The sequence below is a fragment of the Lissotriton helveticus genome, chromosome 3_1 (genome assembly GCF_964261635.1).
Source record: "Lissotriton helveticus chromosome 3_1, aLisHel1.1, whole genome shotgun sequence".
In the NCBI taxonomy this organism is placed as follows: Eukaryota; Metazoa; Chordata; class Amphibia; order Caudata; family Salamandridae; genus Lissotriton; species Lissotriton helveticus.
This window is the reverse complement of record NC_136061.1, coordinates 1,479,869,283-1,479,891,246: the sequence shown is the minus strand read 5'-3', so window position 1 is coordinate 1,479,891,246 and position 21,964 is coordinate 1,479,869,283. Positions and strand designations below refer to the sequence as shown.

Here is a 21,964-nt window from a genome sequence, read left to right as displayed (position 1 = left end):
TTATAGATGCGCAACTGCCCCGCGAGGCTCAACCGTCCGTGCCCACGCCTAAATCACTTCCCAGCATCAATGTGTTCAGAATTGCAAGGTAGTCCCCTGGGCCCAAAATGCAGCCACAGCGGCCGTGCAGCAAAACCGGGCTTCCAGGCTTCAACTGCTGTATGCTAAATTCCGGGCAATGCAGGGGTCAGTCCGCTAGTGAATGCGTAGTTAGTACCCCAAGTTGGACCAATAGACATGTACTCGGAGTGGCGGCGAGTCTCACAGAACCTCCCGGCTCTACATCAATATGGCGCCATGGGCCTCTCCGCAATGCCGCCGTAGCTTCCGCCCGCCACTCCTTACCAAGTCTGCCACAGGACGTCCTCCGCAGCTTTGCAATGTGCGTCCGGCAGTGGGATTAGTCGGGCCAGGGGGTCGGCGGTTTGTCTGTCGCAAGATGCAGCTGTTGCGCGTCAGGGGAATCTCCTGCCTCTAGTGCGGCCTGCACTGGGCCTGTCCGTGCCCGGGCTCAATTAGCTGCTGCGTCCGCCCCGTGATTGCCTTGCGCCTCCTCTGCTCGGTCGGCCCGGCGATCGCCCCTCCTCCTCTCAGGTTCCCGGGCAGCTAGTCGGGTCGGATTTTCGGGAATCTGTGTCCCAGTTAGTATGCGCTAGCAGTCTGTTCGATACCCAGAGTGTAGGATAAATGCAGGATTAGACGTCCGACCTACGGAGCGCACTCAGAGAGCGGCCATTCCGGAGCTCAGCAGGCCACACACCCCCATTTTTATATAGACTTAACACAAGACAATACGACAAAAAACCACAATACTGTACTAAAAAATAGACTCTAAAATGTTATAAAAGCTCAGTTCTCTCAAGTTGTAAATGCAACACTTTACTCTTAATGTACCTTGAATGCGTAACGCAAAGAAAACAAATGGGTCGCAGGGAAGGTGATGCGTCAGTTCCTTACACGCAGGGGAGTGGATACGTCGGTTCCTTACTGCTGCGCAGGGGAGTTGATGCTCGCTTCCTTACTGTGTGGGGAGGTGATGCGTCGGTTTCTTACTGCTCTCCGATGCAATACGACAAGATGGCACCTCGATGCGCTACTCTTCTCTGGTGTGATGCGATAAAATGGCGTCTTGGTTACGATGCAACAACGTTGATGCGATGCGTGCACGCCCGACGGCTGTGCGGCTACTCGATGATCCTTGGATCTGCGACAGGCCCTGCGAGACGCTTCTCTGGTGATGCAACGGCACGCTTCTCCGGTGATGCGCCGTGCTTCGGCGATGCGATGGTGACAGCGACAGAGGCGGCTCGCTTCTTCGGCGATGCGACGTCGGCTGCTGCGGCGGTGACACGCAGTCTCTCAGAAGGCCCAGCACAACAGCAGGCACTTCAATTCCCAGCAACGAATTCAGAGGGGAGCTGGTTGGTGAAGTCTTGTATCCCGTAGACTTCAGGCAGGAGGCAAGCTCTAGTTCAAGTCCTTGGAGATTCTTCTTCAAGTTGATAAAAAGCACACTCAGTCCTTTTCTCCTTTCTTTGGCAATGAAGCAACCACTGCAGGCCAACCCCCAAACACACAGCACAGGGGTAGTCTCCTCCTTCAGCTTCCTGGTTCTTCTCCTCAGCAAAGGTTTTTCTTGATTCCCATAAGTTCTTGGGTCTGTGTCCCATCATTTATACTAATTTTCCCTTTGTTCTCTGAAGGCAGAGAGGCCTTTGCCTAGTTCAAACCAGTTCTTGCCAGTCCTGGAGCACTTTGTTGACAAGACTCCTTCTTTTCTTTCACAGTGTAGGCCAGGGACATCAGACGCACCACAGAAGGTGGAGCCAGCATTGTGGAGGGAAGGGACAGCCCAATTCAGGTCCCAGGTGCAACTCCTCTCTCCCATCTGCATGCAGATCTCTCTATTCAGCCCTGTGCTGACTCACCCTGTCTCCTGGAATCCCCCAGCCCCTGTCACTCAAACTCCAGACGAGGAATACACAACCTAGCAGAGGTAGGCTTGGATAGTTAGGCAAGACAATACCTACTTTCTAAAAGGGATATTTTCAAACACAGAATGTTAAAACCAACTTCACTAAAATATTTATTTTATCATTCTGAGTTCAGTCATATTAAACTCTAATTTCTACCTAGTTCCCTGAGTCAGTTAGGATTATAAGATGTTATAATCAAACTGCCCATTCTGGCCTATGGGGAACAGGAAGCCTTGCAATAGTGAAAAACGAAAATGGCTGTAAATCACTATTCGGACATGGCACACACATCAGGGCATGTCCTACCTTTTACCTACAATGCACCCTGCCCTTGGGCTTACCTTAGGGGTGACCAACATGTAAAAAAGAGAAGGTTCAGGGACTGGCAAGTGGGTGCACTGGCCCAGTCAACATGGCATTACCAGACTGCATCAAAAAATGGGGGTGGGGGGCATGGGGTGCACTCCTCAATTCATCATTATTAACTTATTTCATCCAATTCTATATCTTGTCATTTGCGTGCTCGTCGGTATGGTGCCAAACCCAAAGGCACCTGTGATACAACAATGGAAGGGGCAATGTATTGCTCCAACCGACCACACAATTGCGTGTCGCCACATTGGCTGTCAATATCTTCGCGATTCTACCGTTCACCTATTTTCGTTCTTTTTTTAAACCATTAATCATATGCTTATCCATCTTCAACCTTTACTCCAATCCATACACGGGTGATTGTGCCATTTTCTATATTTCTGATGTAAATGCTGTGCCCATCCGGACTTCTTGCATAAACATAACAAATGCAGAGGGTTTATCCAAAGCAGCGTTTATTAAAACCAATGCATTTCGAGCATCAAGTGCTCTTCATCAGGGCAAGCTGAAATTAATACAGAGACATGTATGCATTAATACCATTACCAACATTTATATATAATGCATCATCTTACAGTTTACAGTTATATGAAATCCAATATCTTTCTTAAATAGCGGTAGAACAAACTTCTAAAAGAACAACATTTCGGTACTAACTCCAATTATACATAATATTGCACGTTGAGCATGAACTTCATATCAACCCTACGTTAACACATGTAGTCTCTACATCATCAGGTCTGTACTATCCTTTATCCCTTAAAATACCTCCCAAACCGTTCTGCTATTCCCCCAAATGTAAATATCCCGTTTTTTCTGTTAAACTTTAAGCACTGTTAGAAACCCCGATTACCTACTCAAACTATCGCTCCACACTCTGTTAACCTTTCACCCCTTCTCCCATCTACAGGCATTCCCCTTTATCTCGAAACAATTATGTTTCCGCTTTAATTTTTGCATGAAAACCTTCAGACTGAAATGCTAAAGTAAACAGCTCTTTCTGAATGATTAATTATGCGCTTAGTGTTCTCTTTAACTACGCTTGCTGCTAACTACTACAGGCCCACAATATCAGAGCGTTACTAAACAGTTTCTCTCATCTCCGTCTAAGCGATCTAAGTGCAACCTGTCTCATACCTGCTTTCAGACGCTCTCACGTTTACTTCAATCAAATGCGTCTATCAAGCTGCACCAAGTAACAGGAAATACCTAAGATTTGCCGTGGAGAGTCGCCATTTCCAATTCAAAGTGTTGCCATTTGGCCTCAAGTCGGCCCGAGGGTGTTTACCAAATGCATGGGCCCGGTGGCGGCCCACTTAAGATTAAAGGGGCATTGCATTTACCCATATCTGGACGACTGGCTGGTGACAGGGGGAGGGGGGGAGGGGGGGAAGGCCTAGCAGTGAAGGGGTTAATTGGCCATGTCTCACTTATTGGGAATCCTTTTAGGCTGCAAACACAACAATGATGGACAGAATGTGGATCAATGTCACACATTCACCCCAGTCCAAAGATCTGGGCCCAAATCCATCGTTTTTCCACTCCACACCACCCTGGGTTAGACAATGGCGATATGCAAATCAGCGCTGACCCTGTGCCCCATGGGAACAGTCCAGTCCGAACTACAAAAGCCATGTCCTTCCCAGAACGGAAACAAGCATCCGAGGACCGGCCCGGTTTCGAGGTAACACCTCTCTTCAGCCCGGCTAGCTTGATTCCAGTGGTGTGGAGTGCCTGGGACTCACGTCTGAGCATCCCCAGTACACTTAGAGCGGTATCCTTTTAGGCATCGTGAGAAAATTAGCACAAGCATGAGCTATAAACACTAGTCTAAAATAGCGGATTAAATGGTTTCCTCACTTAGTGGAAAATGGTTACCATTTGTAGCAAGAGCTCCTTGGTAAAGCAGAGGCCGCTTCTCTCGGTTTCCAAAAGTGCCCACTGTAGGGGGTAGGATCTGCTTCTTATAGTTACCCCCACTTTTTGCTAATGTTTCACTGTTTTTGACTTAGACTGGCTGGGATCCTGCAAGCCAGGATCCCAGCCCAGCTGTTTTTTCCTCTAAATTGATTGCATGTACTTTAGGTACACTCCAGATTGGATTCTGGGGTACCCTTATAAGTCACTAGTATATAGTAAACTATGTACCCAGGGCATAGGTACCCTAGAGACCTCGCAGGGGCGGCAGCATGTATTGTGCCACCCCTGAGAGACCATTCAAACTGACACCACAGGCCTGCTACTGCAGCCTGTGTAAGGTGGTGCATGCACCTCTTACTTAGATATAGGTTCACTATGTCTATTCTAAATCACTGCACATATAAACCTATCAGACCTTATCAATCCTGAAGGCAGCGTGCTGGGTTTTATGTGAGAGGGTGCACCTGCATGAGCAGAGCCCCTCTGCAGCCTACGAAACCTATTTTCCGGGGTTGTTTGTGATGCAGCCAACCATACATATTTATATATATATAACCTTGCGGTAAATACTAGCTTTAAAACGGCTGCTTAGAAACAGGTCGTGTTTGGTGTCAAGCACCTTGGAATCATACCTCCCTGCCAGTAACTTGCGGGGGAGGTATGATTCCACCCTTCTAGAGGGACATATGTGACATACCGGGGTACCCTGTACCAGCTTTCTCGATCTGGGCATCACAAAATGGATGCTGCCAGCCACAGACAGGAGTCTGCCCTCCTGCTGCTGAGCCAAGCTTGAGCAGGGAAAGGCTTGACAATAGGCTTCCTGTCACAGGGAGGTGTGATCACCTCCCAGACAGGCTTTAGTGTATTGGGTATGGGTGGGTGCACTCTGAGATGGCTTTGAAGTGTGCACTGGGGGCACATTTGGTGTCCCTGCATAGTCCAGCTCAAACCGGTTGCAGGAGCCTTTTGCTCCTACTCTTGCGCAAAACTGGACAAAGGACATGGGTGTAGCCACCCCTCTGTCCTGACCCTCCCATAGGTGGCTCCCCAGAGTTTTTTCCACCCCTTCCTTGGGTATGAAGTAGGAACCCCTGACTACTGGACTTTGGATTTTACCTGGACTAAACTCTGCTACAGAAACCAAGTACTTCGACGATCTACACTACGCTGGATGACTGAAGAATCTCCCTTGGAGCAAAGGAATTACTCCCCTTCAAGGCAAGCACCTAAAATGCCTCTGACCGGTTTGCATCTCCCGAGATCCTGAGGACTCCGAAGATTTCTACAACATCGGAGGTGGGTTCCAGCGGTCTCTGCGGTTGATCTGTGCTCTCAGCAATTCTGAGGCCCGTATCCCTCGTGGGGACCTTGCAACCTGAACCACTGTCCACCATGTACTTTTGCATCAGCATATGTTTTTCGGCGTTCCCTGAGGCTGTGCTTTGGGCTAATTGTAATCCTGACTCCGAGCAGTAATTGCACCGAAGATATCTGGCCTACATTCCACGAGTGTTCAGTGGGCTGAGAGTCCCCAAGACCTTGCTGGTCCTCACCGAAGTATCTTTCCTCTGCCCACGTGGGTTGAAGTTGCCAAGGCTTGTTGGTGTTCAATCCGGACACTGACCTCCCAGCACTCGACATCCTTCGTGGGACAGTTCACCTCCGGACTTTGGTCGTCGTCAACGTCTCCTGGTCCCCATGACTGCAGAGTCAAGCTTCACCTCTTCTCACCTGAAACAACCGACATCGGTGGGCATTCGTCTATCGTGCCCCTTGTCACTGTGAAGTGACCCAGACTCTGTAGCCTCTGCTTTCAGGTTCTTCTCACCTCAGATCCAGGCTTGGATTCCATTTGACACTTTTCATCTTCCTGGCAGCAGCACTTTTCCGCATCACGCCATTGAAAACTACAATGGTTTCTGACATCACTTGACCCCTATGCACCCAGCTCCTCTGGCATAGGTAACACGGGTATCATGGTACTCTCAAGGGTGCTGGCCTTAGAACCTTCTATGTGTGAAAGGGTGTGCTCAAAGTCCTCTCCGAAGTGTCTTTAATCTTTCAAATTCCAACCGCGACTTTCCCATAGGATTTTACGGAGCTTGCGCCTGTGCTTGAGTGACTGCTTGAGCTCGTGGCTCGAGTCCCACGAGCTTGAGTGACTGTCTTGAGGAGGTAGCAAAGTGGATGGGCCAGTCTCAGCTCAAACTTAACAACGAGAAGACTGAACTGATGTTACTGGGCAAGAAGGCATCATTCAATTCCCCCACGCAATGGCCCCCTTCTATGGGTGCTGGTCCTACCCCAAGAAGCGTGATCAAGAGTTTAGGATTCTGGTTACACGATGATCTTTCATTTAAAGTACAAGCCAGGAAAACTGCGGCCACCTGTTTCGGCTTGTTAAAATTCATACCCAAAATCCTGCCTCAACTTCATGATAGAGCTAAAAAAAATCCTAATCCAAGCCATGATTTTATCTAGGCTTGACTACGGCAATGCGCTCTATCTGGGAGCCCAGGTCTCTGTGATCTGTAAACTCCAGGTAGTCCAAAATTCAGCAGCTAGACTGCTGACGAGCACCAACCATCGCTCTTCAGCCAAGCCAGCGCTAAGATCACTTCATTGGCTACCGATAAAATAACGGGTACACTTTAAGGCCCTCTGTATTGCCCATAAAAATCTGCAAGGCAAAGGCCCCCCGATCCTTACTAACCTGATTAAACCATATAAAATGCCCAGAAACCTCCGCTCTAATGATCTCAACCTGCCACAAGTCAACAGAATCAATAAGGCTCGCTCTGGTGGCCGCCTCTTTTCTTATAACACCTCAAAGTTATGGAACTCTCTGTCCCTTCCCCTTCGTCAGGAATCCAATCATCTTTCATGCCGCAAGAAAATAAAAACATGGCTTTTCCCCGGAAACTAACTAATAATTGGATCCCATCTCCCACTCTCAGACCTTCTGTCGTCGCAGCTTCAAGCGCTGGGATGCCTCCGGGTAGCCATGCGCTATAAAAGAATCTTTTTCATTTCATTTCACACACTGCACCCTTCCTCCGTGGGTCCCCTGTGTCACTACTGTGGGTGGTTCCTTGGGGTCCCAGTGATTCTACGTGCTCTAGACACTGTGTCTAGTCAAGTCGGGGTTGTTATACCACTTTCTTAGTATATGGTCTGGTCGCCCCCTGGAACCCACTGTGTTTTGTGCTATTTACTGTTGTTCTAGTGATTTAATATTGTGTGCTTTGTTCACCAATCTCATAAAGAGGTTAGTAGAGAGTGTTTAGTAATAAATACATATATTTTATATATATCCCTTGTGTGGTTCTCCTATCATTTGGTCATTCAGGAGGTTCTAATCTGGTAAATGAACCTGCTTTACATTCCTTTGAGACTTAGCCTGAAGGCTGCTCTCCATAGCTACCACTAGGATAGCTTTCAATAAAGGTTGTCTTTAACCTAATTATCTGTAAGGGTTGTTTGGACTGGTACAAGGTGCTCACTTTAATTGGTGGTCAGCATATACCAGGCCAAGTTCCCACACCCACCAACACTTAAAAAATGCACAGAAGGGGGTACAATGTGTGAGTTGACATGATGTTAGGAGATATTAGTTAATCTGGTCACCCGACCATACGTTGCTTAGTTGATCTAAATGTCAAACGGATCTTAGTCCGTGCTTTAAATGGAAAAAAATAAGTGCAGGTACTCATTAAATTGAGTTGGGGTGTGGCTAGTGGGCAGGGTTTGAGGCGGGTGAGACATGATGATAGAAACACTTCTATTAAGTATTCATTTTGCCTTGACAGTTGTCTCAAACTTTCCTTATATGCAGATTAACAGGTACATATGCGAATAAAGGGTGGTGTGAAGTACTTCTGAGAGCAATGCAAGGAGCTTTTAAACCCTGAATGCAGTCCTAATAGCCCTTCCAGGCTAAGAATCAAATGTGCACCAGGACGAGAGAGACTGACATAGCATCATTAATAACCAGTATTAGATGCATTTACTTTCTGTCCTGATTCTCCTCCTCTCAGATTTAATTTCTCTCTCACACACAACCAGGCAAACACACACAAACAAGCAGACAATTACTCTCTATCAATCTTCACATCTCTACTCTCTCAATCCCTCTTCCACTTACTTCTCTCCCATTTGTATCCATTTCTCTTGCTGCCCCACTCTCTTTACCCCTAAGGTATCCTATAATCCTCTCCTATCACTCTTTCTAATTCTAATCTGCCATCTCTGTGCCTCTGTTACTCTTTCCCTAGCTGTCTCGATCCCTTCCCCATCTCTGTCTGCACTTACCCCTTCTGTCTCTATTTTCTCCCCTTTAAACTCTCCTCTGCTCCTTCTATCTCTGCCTCCTCACTCCTTACCTTCTTTCACCCCATTCTCCTTCCTTTTCCCTCGGCAGAAGGCCTCAGGGCCGGGGAGCTTGCAGTGTCGGGCAGTGAGCACTGCCGGGTCGTGAGCATGTGCAGAGTCCAGTAGGGCAGAGGTCAGGGGAAGAACAATACTGGCCTCTGATGGGCAGGTCAGTACACCTCCTCCCACCTCACCGGGGCTCCAGACAGGCCGTGTAGGCCATCTCCACCACCTCATCCCTGTCAATGTCTCTGCAGGTGGGCAGGGGTGGGGGTGGAATTGCAGGAGCAAGTGAGTCAGGCCTCAGTGGGCGGCCAAGCGTTTAATGGCAGGGTCACTTGTGCAGGCTCTCTTCCGTCCCACCCATTCAGGCTGTACACATCACTGTGCCCCTGCAGCCGTTGTCCAATACACTATCAAGACGACCCAGCATGGAGGCCTGGCAGGAGGCAGCTGAGGACAATGAGAGCTTCGGGAGCAGAGGCCCACTTATCCCTGCGGTTAGTCCTCCTGCAGGCGACAAAACAGCAAACATGCCGCCAAATAAATGTTCCACAGCTGGCCCTCAGGCATCGGCCCAGTGCTCAGTTGATCAGAGTACCGGTACTCTCCTTGCCACTGGAAAAGTGCCGGTGCTCAGCTCGATAAAACAAGAAGTGCTGGTACTCAGTACCTGTGAGTGCCGGCCTATTTAAAGCACTGGTCTTAGTACATCTTAATTTGCTCCCAGCTAAGCTCCCATGTTAACGTCTTGTAAATGTTCAAAGGAGTACACGGAAGAACTCATGTGTATTGGAATAGAAAGATAATCTTTAATATTTCCCTCAGTTAGATGTACAAGTCGATCTTAGTTATTCTATTATTTTCTCTGGCCAACTAGCGCAATCTGAAACTCACGATGTAATGTATTTTACTCATCCTGCGAATGAATACTGAGAGACTGAAGCCTGCTATCGTTCTTTATTTTTCAGCTGCGAACAGACTCTGTTCAATGCTCCGGGGGAAGCAATGGCCCTGACAGAAGCTGCCCGTCTGTTCTTGCAGGCCGAGCAAGATATACATTGCTTGCAGTGTCCGAGCTTTGAGGAGCATCTGCAAGCTGCCATCAACTGCTTCAGCTTTGCTATCAAGGTAAGCAATTAAACATAACCTCGTTATTATTCCGGGTGTGCTGAACAATGCAATGAGCGTGACCTCTATAGTATTCCATGCGAATCTTTCAACTTTAAAGAACCCCCTGGAATATTTGGTTTCCAGGCTTTATTTATCATCATAAAATAGATGCATAGTTTTTGCATTGTAATATCTTTATAGATGTCAATATGCACTTCAAATAGTCACAGGATCGTGGAAGACTTATTGCCTTGTACCTAAAACCAGTTTCGATTGGACACAATTAAATTAATCAAGTCAGACACTCGCGTGGTGAGTGAATTATATTCACTTTATTGTTGAGTAGTAAAGCACACGTCCATTCTATAAGCCTGGGTCTTAACTGTCAACTCTGGAATCACGAGCGCGCAGCGTTCCTGATTCCAGACATGACATCAAGACACCACACATCTCCCTTCGTAAAAGAAAAAGAAATTGCGTGAGGAGAAATATACAGAAAAGCAAAAAGTTGTGGAACATATAACAAAAGAATGTTTCATGTAGCAACGGGAAGAAATTTACATACTAGTGAACATATGACAATAGAAACTAGTTATATATATACAAAAGATGGGAGAAATCATAACACATTTAACCGAAACCATTACTTTTCAAAAGAGTAATCTTTATGCCACAAAGGATTCTGACGGTTTCTTTGTGGACGTTGATTACAAGGAACACCACGAGATGATGTGGTAAACTTTCTCCAATTTTTCGCGGCATTGGCAGAATTCGAACAAGAAGGTACATAGGAATCATGGACATTTTCATTGGGCCACAACCAACGAGGAACTTTAACAACTTTAGATAAGCTCCACACATTTCCATCCGATAGTTCAACTACCTGCCTACCAACGCGTATGACTTTCAAAAGATCAGAATACCATGACTTACCAGATTTGACTAGTCTGCTTTTCTTTACACGGACCCAATCATTGACATCAATTTGACCAGAAACATCTTTCGAGATATTAACATTATTCTTATTGGTCAAATTTGACATCCATGATTGAGACATATTAGAACAACTCTTCCTTCCCCTCATTTTTTCAAAAGGAGATAAATCTCCCATACTTCTAGGAGAATTTCCATAACACCACAAAATCTCACTTAATGCTTGTTTACAATCCCTTCCATTATGCAGTGCCAACTGTAATCCTTCCTTAAATACACGTATCCACCTTTCCACAATTCCATTGCTCTGTGGATAGTATGGTGAGGATCTTTTATGAATGATTCCATGACACCTCAAATATTCTTTCATTTCAGTAGATCTAAACTGTACGCCATTATCAGTGGTAACAGAATCGGGAAAGCTTTCTCTCTCAAATATCTCGTTTAAAAACTTTATAACTACACTTGAGGTTATGTTTGAAACAATTTTAACTTCAGGCCATTGAGAAAATCGATCTATTAGAATAATGGCATAAACAACACATTTATTATAAGTTAAAGGTCCAGCTATATCTACTGAAACACACTCCCAAGGGCGACATGGTCTTGAAAGGGGTAAACGCTCATAAGGAATATGCTTTTGAGATTTATCACTCAAACAGCATTCCATGCAATCTCTAACTTTATGTTCAATGGCTTTGTCCATTGCTGGCCACCAAAAATCACTTCTAATTCTATTTTTCATGCTTGTCATGCCTGGATGACCTTCATGAGCCATATTTAAAATTACTTGTTGTAACTCACAAGGAACTACCAACTGCAAACCTCTAAACAAAATGTCATCATTCAGGGATAACTCATGAGCAATCATAAAGAAAGGAATTATTTTTTCTGACAAATCAGTCTTTCGTGGCCATGACGACTTAACATACAATTTAACATCTCTTAATGTCGTATCACTATCAAATGCAGATCTCCAATCATGTTCTTGAAGAGAACCTTTCGATATTTCACAAATAGAAATAACACTTTCCAAATCAGTATCATCTTCTACAATATGGTCATCAGGAGCAGGTAACCTTGATAAGCAGTCAGCTAAAATATTTCTTGCACCAGGAATATACTCCACTTTGAAGTGAAAGTCTTGTAATTTGTATTGCCATCTTGCAATTCTTGAAGTTGCTTTTCCACAACCCTTCGTGGTGAACAAATCAACTAAGGGTCTATGATCACTCCTGACTTTGAAAGTGGTACCATAAACATATTTGCGGAAATACTCAATTCCCCACCAACAAGCTAAAGTTTCCTTTTCTAAAGTGGAATACTTGTCTTCAGCGCCCCTTAATGGTCTGGATGCAAAACCAATAATGACTAACCTACCTTTCTGATATTGCATCAATACTGCACCAATCCCTGCATTGCTGGCATCAGTAACGATGACAGAATTGCATGTCGTGTCAAAAGTTGCTAAAGCAGGTGCTGAAATAATACTTTTCTTTAACATTTTAAATTCTTCCTTACATTTATCATTCCACATAAATGACACATTTTTCTTCATTAAGCATCTCATGTTAAAGGTCTTATCAGCGAACAAAGGAAGAAACTTCGCATAATATTCAGCAAGCCCTAAGAAAGATCTGAGTTGATCTTTATTTTCAGGATCTGGGGCTAAGTCAATGGCTCTAATCAAGTTTTGTTTTGGAGAAATACCAGCTTTACTAATCGAATGACCCAAGTAATCAACAGATGACACACCAAATTTACATTTGTCTTTTGTGAGGGTAAGACCATTGTCTTGTAAGATGCATAAAACCTTGTGTAAAATGTTTGTGTGTTCAGAGGAATCGGATGCAAAAATCAAAATGTCGTCTTGGAAATATAAGACATTTGCAATATCTTTAAATAAATTATGCATTACCCTCTGAAAGACAGAGGAGGCAGATATCAAACCAAATGGCATTCTATTATATCGGAATGCCCCTTCAGAAGTGATAAATGATGTGAGATGTTTACTGTCATCATGTAGAGCTATTTGATGATAGGCATTAGATAAGTCTAGGGTAGAAAATATTGATGCCCCTTTCACTCTTGTGAACGTCTCATTTATATTTGGCAAGGGATGCCTATCAACCCAAACATTATCATTTAGATCTCTCAAATCAACACATAAGCGCAGTTTACCATTGGGCTTAAGTGCGACAACCACTGGAGATAACCACTCGGAAGATTCTATTTCCTCAATAACATCCAACTTACATAACCTTTGTAACTCACTCTTAACAGCTTGTCTTAAATGTAAAGGGACATTTCTTACTTTGTGCACTTTTGGTATGGCATTGTGTTTTAAAACAATCTTATGTACAAATTTCTTTAAAAGACCCAACTTTTCTGAGGCGAAAACACTAGGAAATCTCCTTTCCCATTCTAAACTAGGGTCTGATTCTACACTAGATATTAAATCAGAATACCCCAGTACCTGTTCAGGATGATTAGGATCTAGAGTTATCATCAAATCTCTTTGTTGTGGCCAACCCAAAAGACAAGAACCCTCTTTAGCCACATAAACCTTAGTACTAATTGTCTTTCCTTTAAAACTTAAAGTTGTTTCGAAAAATCCTAACACCTCAATGGGTTTCCTAGCATACCCAAGCAACCTTATGTCAGGAGGTGATAGAGTAAGATTAGGAAATTCTTTCATCCATTCATCACCAATAAGAGTGTGCCTAGCACCAGAATCAGCCATAACGTTAATTTATTTTCCTCCAATTACAACAGTGCAATAAGGAGCATCTTTTACTGATGTATCAATTTCATATACAGCTAGAAGATAGTCATTATCTTCCATGTCACTCGTTACTTCCCTAATGTTCTCTTCAGTCTGCCCTCCACGATCAAAACTTTTGCTTTTGAACTTATTCTTATTCCTGCACATTTTTGTGAATTGACCTTTTAATTTACAGTATCTACACACTTGACCAATGGCTGGACATTTTCTGTCATTTGCTAAATGACCCGAAATACCACACTTAAAACAAACATATTCTTTTTTTTCTTGAAATTGCAGACTCTTATTTTTCGGTTTATTGTCATTAGAGTAGGTTTTCTTGACCAGATTTACTTCAGAGACTTTTTGCTCAGCAAGTTCTTTCAATCCCAATTTCATATCCTCAAAGCGATGAGCAATGTCCAAAGCTTTGTCCAAGGTTAAGTCTTCAGTATCCAATAACTTTCCTTGAAGTTTGACATCTGCAACTTTGCACCATTTGATCACGCAGCATTTGGTCTTGGAACGTTGAATAGTTGCACTTTGACACCAAAATTCTTAAATCGTTCATAAAAGAATCGATTGATTCATTGGGCATCTGACCTCTACTAAGAAATTTGTGTCGTGAAACCACTTCATTAACCTTTTTAATATATTGTTTATTCAATTGACATATAGCTTCTTCATAGACATCCACTTCTCCTTCAGTGGTGGATGTCGCATTTCCACTTGGAGGTAAATGACTTAAAACGTGTCTACCTTCTGCACCCAAACAATGTTTCAAAATAGCCAATTTTCTTTTTTCAGTGTAGTCATCACCACCAATTGCCTCAATATACGCTTGGAAACCTTCTTTCCATCTTTTCCATTCCAAAATAGGCTCACCAGGAGAGGCTAGAAAAGGTGCGGGTGCAGAAAAATTATCCATTTTAGGATTATTTAATGAAATAATAAAATTAAAAATAACAAAAAGAAAATTGTATTTCTTCTGTTTCTTTATTTATTTTTATTTTTTTATAATTCTGTATTTTGCTTGCAATAAAATTGTTAAAATGGCTCAAATTGAAGTCACAATGCAAGTGTAAGGAAAGTTCACATTGAAAATACGATAATGACGATTTAAAACCACGTAGTAATGCTTGCTCGAAATTGTTCTGTAAGTATTAATGTTAAATTGGTTCCCAAAGTATGGCCGCCGTGCGTTTTGACGTTTATACGTCATGCTACATTATTTGCGTGTGTTTTATTGAAATTTGGCTCCCAAAACATGGCCGCTTTATGTTTTGACGCTCATACGTCATACGTTATGCAAGCGTGAGTCGCCAGAGTTGACAGTTAAGACCCAGGCTTATAGAATGGACGTGTGCTTTACTACTCAACAATAAAGTGAATATAATTCACTCACCACTCGAGTGTCTGACTTGATTAATATATTGGCGACGATCGGAGGCGAACTTTCAAGCCTGGAGTCCTGCTTGATGCAGATCAGGGTCCTCGAGAGCAAGTACAGCCGAATTTCCATTTTCGTCTGGATTTTGATTGCCGAAGCATTCCTCTCTACTCGCGACCACGATTTCTAAAAACCACGTGTGTTTTAAGGGTCCGGTGAGTTTTTTACGTAATTTCAAGCTGTTTCTCATCTTCGAGCACTCACAGCCCGGAACTTAGTGCGGACCCCTCTCACGCTTGCATAACGTATGACGTATGAGCGTCAAAACATAAAGCGGCCATGTTTTGGGAGCCAAATTTCAATAAAACACACGCAAATGATGTAGCATGACGTATAAACGTCAAAACGCACGGCGGCCATACTTTGGGAACCAATTTAACATTAATACTTACAGAACCATTTCGAGCAAGCATTACTACGTGGTCTTAATCGTCATTATCGTATTTTCAATGTGAACTTTCCTGACACTTGCATTGTGACTTCAATTTGAGCCATTTTAACAATTTTATTGCAAGCAAAATACAGAATTATATAAAAAAAAAAAAGAAACAGAAGAAATACAATTTTTTTTTGTTATTTTTAATTTTATTATTTCATTAAATAATCCTAAAATGGATAATTTTTCTGCACCAGCACCTTTTCTAGCCTCTCCTGGTGAGCCTATTTTGGAATGGAAAAGATGGAAAGAAGGTTTCCAAGCGTGTATTGAGGCAATTGGTGGTGATGACTACACTGAAAAAAGAAAATTGGCTATTTTGAAACATTGTTTGGGTGCAGAAGGCAGACACGTTTTAAGTCATTTACCTCCAAGTGGAAATGCGACATCCACCACTGAAGGAGAAGTGGATGTCTATGAAGAAGCTATATGTCAATTGGATAAACAATATATTAAAAAGGTTAATGAAGTGGTTTCACGACATAAATTTCTTAGTAGAGGTCAGATGCCCAATGAATCAATCGATTCTTTTATGAACGATTTAAGAATTTTGGTGTCAAAGTGCAACTATTCAACGTTCCAAGACCAAATGCTGCGTGATCAAATGGTGCACAAAGTTGCAGATGTCAAACTTCAAGGAAAGTTATTGGATACTGAAGACTTAACCTTGGACAAAGCTTTGGACATTGCTCATCGCTTTGAGGATATGAAATTGGGATTGAAAGAACTTGCTGAGCAAAAAGTCTCTGAAGTAAATCTGGTCAAGAAAACCTACTCTAATGACAATAAACCGAAAAATAAGAGTCTGCAATTTCAAGAAAAAAAAGAATATGTTTGTTTTAAGTGTGGTATTTCGGGTCATTTAGCAAATGACAGAAAATGTCCAGCCATTGGTCAAGTGTGTAGATACTGTAAATTAAAAGGTCATTTCACAAAAATGTGCAGGAATAAGAATAAGTTCAAAAGCAAAAGTTTTGATCGTGGAGGGCAGACTGAAGAGAATATTAGGGAAGTAACGAGTGACATGGAAGATAATGACTATCTTCTAGCTGTATATGAAATTGATACATCAGTAAAAGATGCTCCTTATTGCACTGTTGTAATTGGAGGAAAAGAAATTAACGTTATGGCTGATTCTGGTGCTAGGTACACTCTTATTGGTGATGAATGGATGAAAGAATTTCCTAATCTTACTCTATCACCTCCTGACATAAGGTTGCTTGGGTATGCTAGGAAACCCATTGAGGTGTTAGGATTTTTCGAAACAACTTTAAGTTTTAAAGGAAAGACAATTAGTACTAAGGTTTATGTGGCTCAAGAGGGTTCTTGTCTTTTGGGTTGGCCACAACAAAGAGATTTGATGATAACTCTAGATCCTAATCATCCTGAACAGGTACTGGGGTATTCTGATTTAATATCTAGTGTAGAATCAGACCCTAGTTTAGAATGGGAAAGGAGATTTCCTAGTGTTTTCGCCTCAGAAAAGTTATCTTCACTTTAACATTGTTAGTGCTCAGGCTTCCGCTCCCATATTCTCAGCCCTGTTTGATGTTTGGGGCAATCCACGCTTAGTAATTTATAACGGCATTAAAAACGAAAGGCATCCAGGCCAAATTTGTTTCCTTTTTCCACGTTAGGGATTCTAAAGGAACCCGGGTTATTGAATTCCCCTTAAAAACATTGAGGAAATAGCCAACAGGTAACCTTTCTTTTTTGTTTTGAAAAATGGTAAAAAGTGCTTTGCAACAGATTTTTTTGGGGTAAAAATCACATCAACAAACGTTTTATTGTGCTAAGGTTGCCCTCTCTGCTTTCAGAAACAGGCAAAGTTGAAAAAAGACAAGTTTTGCCACAGTTTATTGGTAGACCTTTTTTTCCTAGCTTTTGTGGTTTTGTCCAACTTGCAGTTTGTGGTGAAAACAGGTGTGAAACCAATAAAGCTGTACATTTCTGAAAGGTAGAGCATTCAGAAATCAGCAGTGGGTCATTTTTGTAGATCACTCATGGTTTCCCCAAGCAAACTAATTGTTGAAATACTGAAAATAATAAGAAGGAAAATATAGAAAAAGGTGACAATGTTTTCATTTACAAACATAATACATAGTCGGACTGTTCTGCTTGCAGCCCTATATAGTAGTGTTGATTGGTTAACAAATAGACATGATACACAGATACCATCAAATTGCCAGCATTCTATATTGATTTTTAATGTAGTACCGACAATTCACAAATTCCTATGGCAAAATCTAATAATTGAATATTTGGTATGAAGGAAACCTATGCAGTTCTGCAAGGTTTCCAAGATAATGAGTTTAGGAATAGTGGTTATTTGTATAACTCTGAAATGATGGTTACCCCTAATATTATATAATTCATATGGTATTTTGTAAAATGTATTTTCTTTTGCACGCTGGCTTGTATTTGGAAGCCATAAATGAAAGGCAGTTCAGTTGATCACAACGCATGTTCTACTATTCTGTGTTCTCATATGTCTAATAAAACAGAGTCCCACTTTTTTGGCTGGACCTATCGCCCACAACATGGAAGGCCCCAAAATGTAACACGGAAACATTGTGATTTTTACTTTCAAGTTCACTCATTCTGGTGATGTGGGTAGCACAGTATTTGGCCTCTGGGTCCACCAGCCCCCTCGGGAAACCTACTAACCTCAGACATTTCTGAAGACTAAGCCACCTGGGGAATGCAGGGTAACGAGTCTTATGTAGCTCCCACTTCGTTCTCATACCCATAATGCACTGCAAACAGCAAACTTTAATAAAATCACAACTTTTCCTAACGTCTGTTTTCGGTGGGAGATATATGGAAATGCAAATTGGAGACGTTTTGCCATTTCCTGTATGTTCCTGAGTTTTTCTATCACATGAATGCGTGGATTCTGAATTTGTTGCCCATACTTTAACATTTGTATTTCAATCTGAACAACAAAACATGCGTGGGTCTTTTCCCTGCTCCCGCTTGCGGGTCAATTTTCAGAAATATGGAGTTAGTACGTTTCCCTGGGTGTCAGCTGAACCTGGTTCCAAACACTATAGTCACACCTTAAGTGAAGTGACCATTGAATGCATGTGGATGCAGTGTCAAACTTTTCCTCACCTATATAGAAAAAAAACGTACATAACTTTCAATATAATTTTACGCAGAAGTGTGAGAAGGATGAACAGTGTAACATTCCTCTTACTTAGTATTAAATCTTTTTAATGAAAGATCAAGGCACATACACAGAAAGCGTTTATCAATATCGCGCCCTTCACCCATTGCATAGAAAAATCCAAAGCTCAAAAGAAACGGATAGGACCATTCCAAAGTGCGGGGTAAGGTTCGTAAGAGGGCACTTGGTATGTGCAAACGATCAACATTGGATAAAAGAAAAAGAGCAATCAAACAAAAACCCCAGCCACCCACCCTAACCCACCCCTCCCCACCCTCCTCCAACGTTCCAAGTCCATCAATCCAGTCATCCAAAATCTCCTCTCCACTAGCCAGTCGCCGGGTGCTCCACATCAGAGAGGTGCAACAATCGCAAGAAGCGAGGACAAGTGACCTCCCGAAACTCCGAGGCCAACAAAGACAGAAAGGGTTGCCACAGCTCAGCATATTTGGCCACCTCCCCAGCCAGAGTCAATGAAAGCTTCTCCATACCCAACACAAACCACAAGCGGTGTAGCCAGCCTTCGAATGTAGGGATGTGTGTAGTGCGCCAGTGGGAAATCATATTCTGCATGGCAGAAACTAACGCAATCGCAATCGGGCGACCCCTGCGGGAGCGCAGTGGATATGTGAGTGGGTTTGGTAGGCCCAACAATACATACAAAGGGAATCGTGGGATCTCTGTTTCAAAGTGTGCACCCACCTCATCCAAAATTTGCTTCCAATATCCCTGAACATGAACACAGTCCCAAAGCAAGTGTACCAGTATGCCTACCTGACCACAACCCCGCCAGCATGTCGCCTCTCTAGAGTGATCCATCTCATGCAACCGTTCAGGAATATAATACCAGTACACAGCGACCTTGGTGAGTGTATCTGTAAGGCCCATGTGATAGGCAGAGTGCCTGGCTCCATAAAAAATGCCCTCCCATTCCTTATGGCTAAACGTCTTCCCAAGTTCCCTTTCCCAACGCGCCTTCCTCGAACTATAGGTATGAATGTATTTAACCTGCAACATCTTATACAAATCTGAAATGAGTTGTTTGTTGGATTTGCGTGTGATTAACCAATGGTACATACGGTAGAAGCCGCCTGTCAGACCTAGAACGTACCAGCTCCATAAGTGCCCTCTGCCGCGCTTGTAGATAGCGGAGTCTCTCCGCCTCTGGCAACCCATACTCTTGACAGAAAAGGGGAAAAGACATAACACCCTCCGCAGTGTATAAGTGGAAAAGGTACCTGCACCCGGCTGGTCTCCCCCTCGCACAGGCCACCAACCAAATCCATGCCTGGGGTGAAGTCAGGGTTATCCATTAAAGGAGAAAGTGGGGACGGGAAGGTGGTAAGCTCATGTTTGATATTTGTATGATCCCAAACCTCCATGGGAACCCTGGTGATATACGAGGCATACAAATTAGGGGGTGTATGCTGCTTACGAATGAAGGGGATTTCCTGTAATGGGTGACCCGCTACCGCCATTGTTTGCTAGACTCCCATCTGCTCCACTCCACAAGAAGGCGCAGCTTTGCCGCCTGAAAGTGGAGCAACAGGTCCGGGAAGCCAAGTCCCCCAGATTCAGGGGAAAGTGTAGCCAAACACAGCTTTAGGCGCGGTTTTCTGACGATCCAAATAAACTGAGCTAACTCTGACTGTGTCTGTTTTATCCAGCCCACTGGTGGGTGCAACGGAATAGTGCGGAACAGATACAGGATCTGGGGCAAAATCGTCATCTTGACTGCTGCAACTTTATCCAACCAGTACAAGGGCTAGTGCTTCCACCGTCCCAACTCTTGCCTAATCTTCTGTCGAAGTAGGGTATAATTAATGCTAACCGTGGCCGGGAGCGAGGGGGCCAACTGGATCCCCAGATAGGGAATCGCATCTGACGCCCATTGTAAAGGAAACGAGCCCTGCAGGAACACTCTAGTCTATTTCTCCAAGGACAGATCAAGCGCCATGGACTTGCTCATATTCACCTTCAAGCGGCCGCCTGGGCAAAAGAATGCAGGTCTTCGAGGCATGCAGGCAGCGACTCTTGTGGATGGGACAACGTAGCAGGACGTCGTCTGCATAAAGGCTGATAGTATGAACGTAGCCTCCGAACTTGATGCCTTCACCCTCTGGTTAACCCACAGCCTCTGAGCAAACGGCTCCATGTAGAGGGCGAAAAGGAGGGGCGACAGTGGGCACACCTGCCTTGTGCCCCGTTCGATAGCAAACCGAGGGGAAGTGCAACCATTAACTCGGACCGCTGCATTTGAAAATTTATAGCAATTCACAACATAAGTACAGAACTTTTCCCCCAACCCCGCCTTCTCCAGGACTCTTTCCAAGTAGGGCCAATGGACCTGATCAAACACTTTCTCGGTGTAGATGGCAAGCATCATGAATTCCCCCTGTGTACACATAGCTTTTTTCCCCCAGATGAAGGGCCCTTTTGGTATTGTCGGAGGTTTGGTGCTCCGGGATGAAGCCCGCCTGGTCCGGCTCGACTAAATCGCCCATATGAGAGATGCAAGACGGGCAGCTAGAATTTCCGCATATATTTTAAGATCAACATTAAGGAGGGAATTCGGACGATACGCCCCACATTGCGAACAATCCTTCCCTGGCTTCGGAATGACCGCAATAGTAGCCTCCAGGAGGTCACCTGAGATCATCCCCAGTTCCGAAAAGGAATTAAAAAGGTTTTGAGAAGGGGGGCCACCTGTGCACCGAACGTCTTATAAAAGCTCGCGGGGAAGCCATCCGGTCCCGGCGTCTTCGCCAACTTCAAGCGAGAGATGGCAGCAATGACCTACTCCAGTTGAACATCGCGGTCCAGGTGATCTGCCTGGTCCCTCGTGAGAGCTGGAAGTGAAACGGAATCTAGAAAAGCCTCTCCGGCTGAGGCCCCTGAAGGGTTCCCAGCATATAGATAGGCATAAAATTCGCTAAAGGCACAGGCAATATCGGCGTCGTTCATGACGCTCCTGTCTGAGAATCTCCTGCACATTCTGGCGTTGTCTAACTTCGCGTAGCTTGTGAGCAAGGATTCTGCCCGATCCTGATATATAGCTGCTAGCTGTTGCCACGCTGCCTTAAGCTTCCTCCATATTCGGGGGTGGGGGTGAGTTGCATTTGCTCCAACTCCAGAGTCTGCTGAGTGAGTTCCTCCCGCTTACGCGGGCGCTCAACTTTATCGGCCGCCAAGACCGCTATTAACTCGCCTCTGACCATCTTTCAGTGCCGCCCACTGCGTCGCAAGCGTGGTATCCACATTACTTTTGTGTAGAAGGTAGTCAGCGATAACTCGTATCCGCGCAACCACATCCTTGCGATGCAGGAGCGTGTCCCGGAGGCGCCAGCAGCGTGACACGTGCGCAGCAGGGGGGAGGGCAAGAACAACTGTCACCGGTGCGTGATCCGATAGTGATGCGGTCCCAATTTCCACCGCGGTCACAAGCGCCTGTACGGAA

General features: G+C 44.1%; 1 protein-coding gene across 1 annotated transcript in view; it reads left to right on the top strand.

Moving 5' to 3' along the window:
- The window catches only part of LOC144823527 (40-kDa huntingtin-associated protein-like), an 884,224-nt gene that overhangs the window by 132,646 nt on the left and 729,614 nt on the right, over positions 1-21,964 (top strand). The window contains exon 4 of the mRNA XM_078682113.1: positions 9,614-9,773. Within this exon, the coding sequence (XP_078538239.1) occupies positions 9,614-9,773 (160 nt within the window). The remainder of the gene's footprint in view (positions 1-9,613; positions 9,774-21,964) is intronic.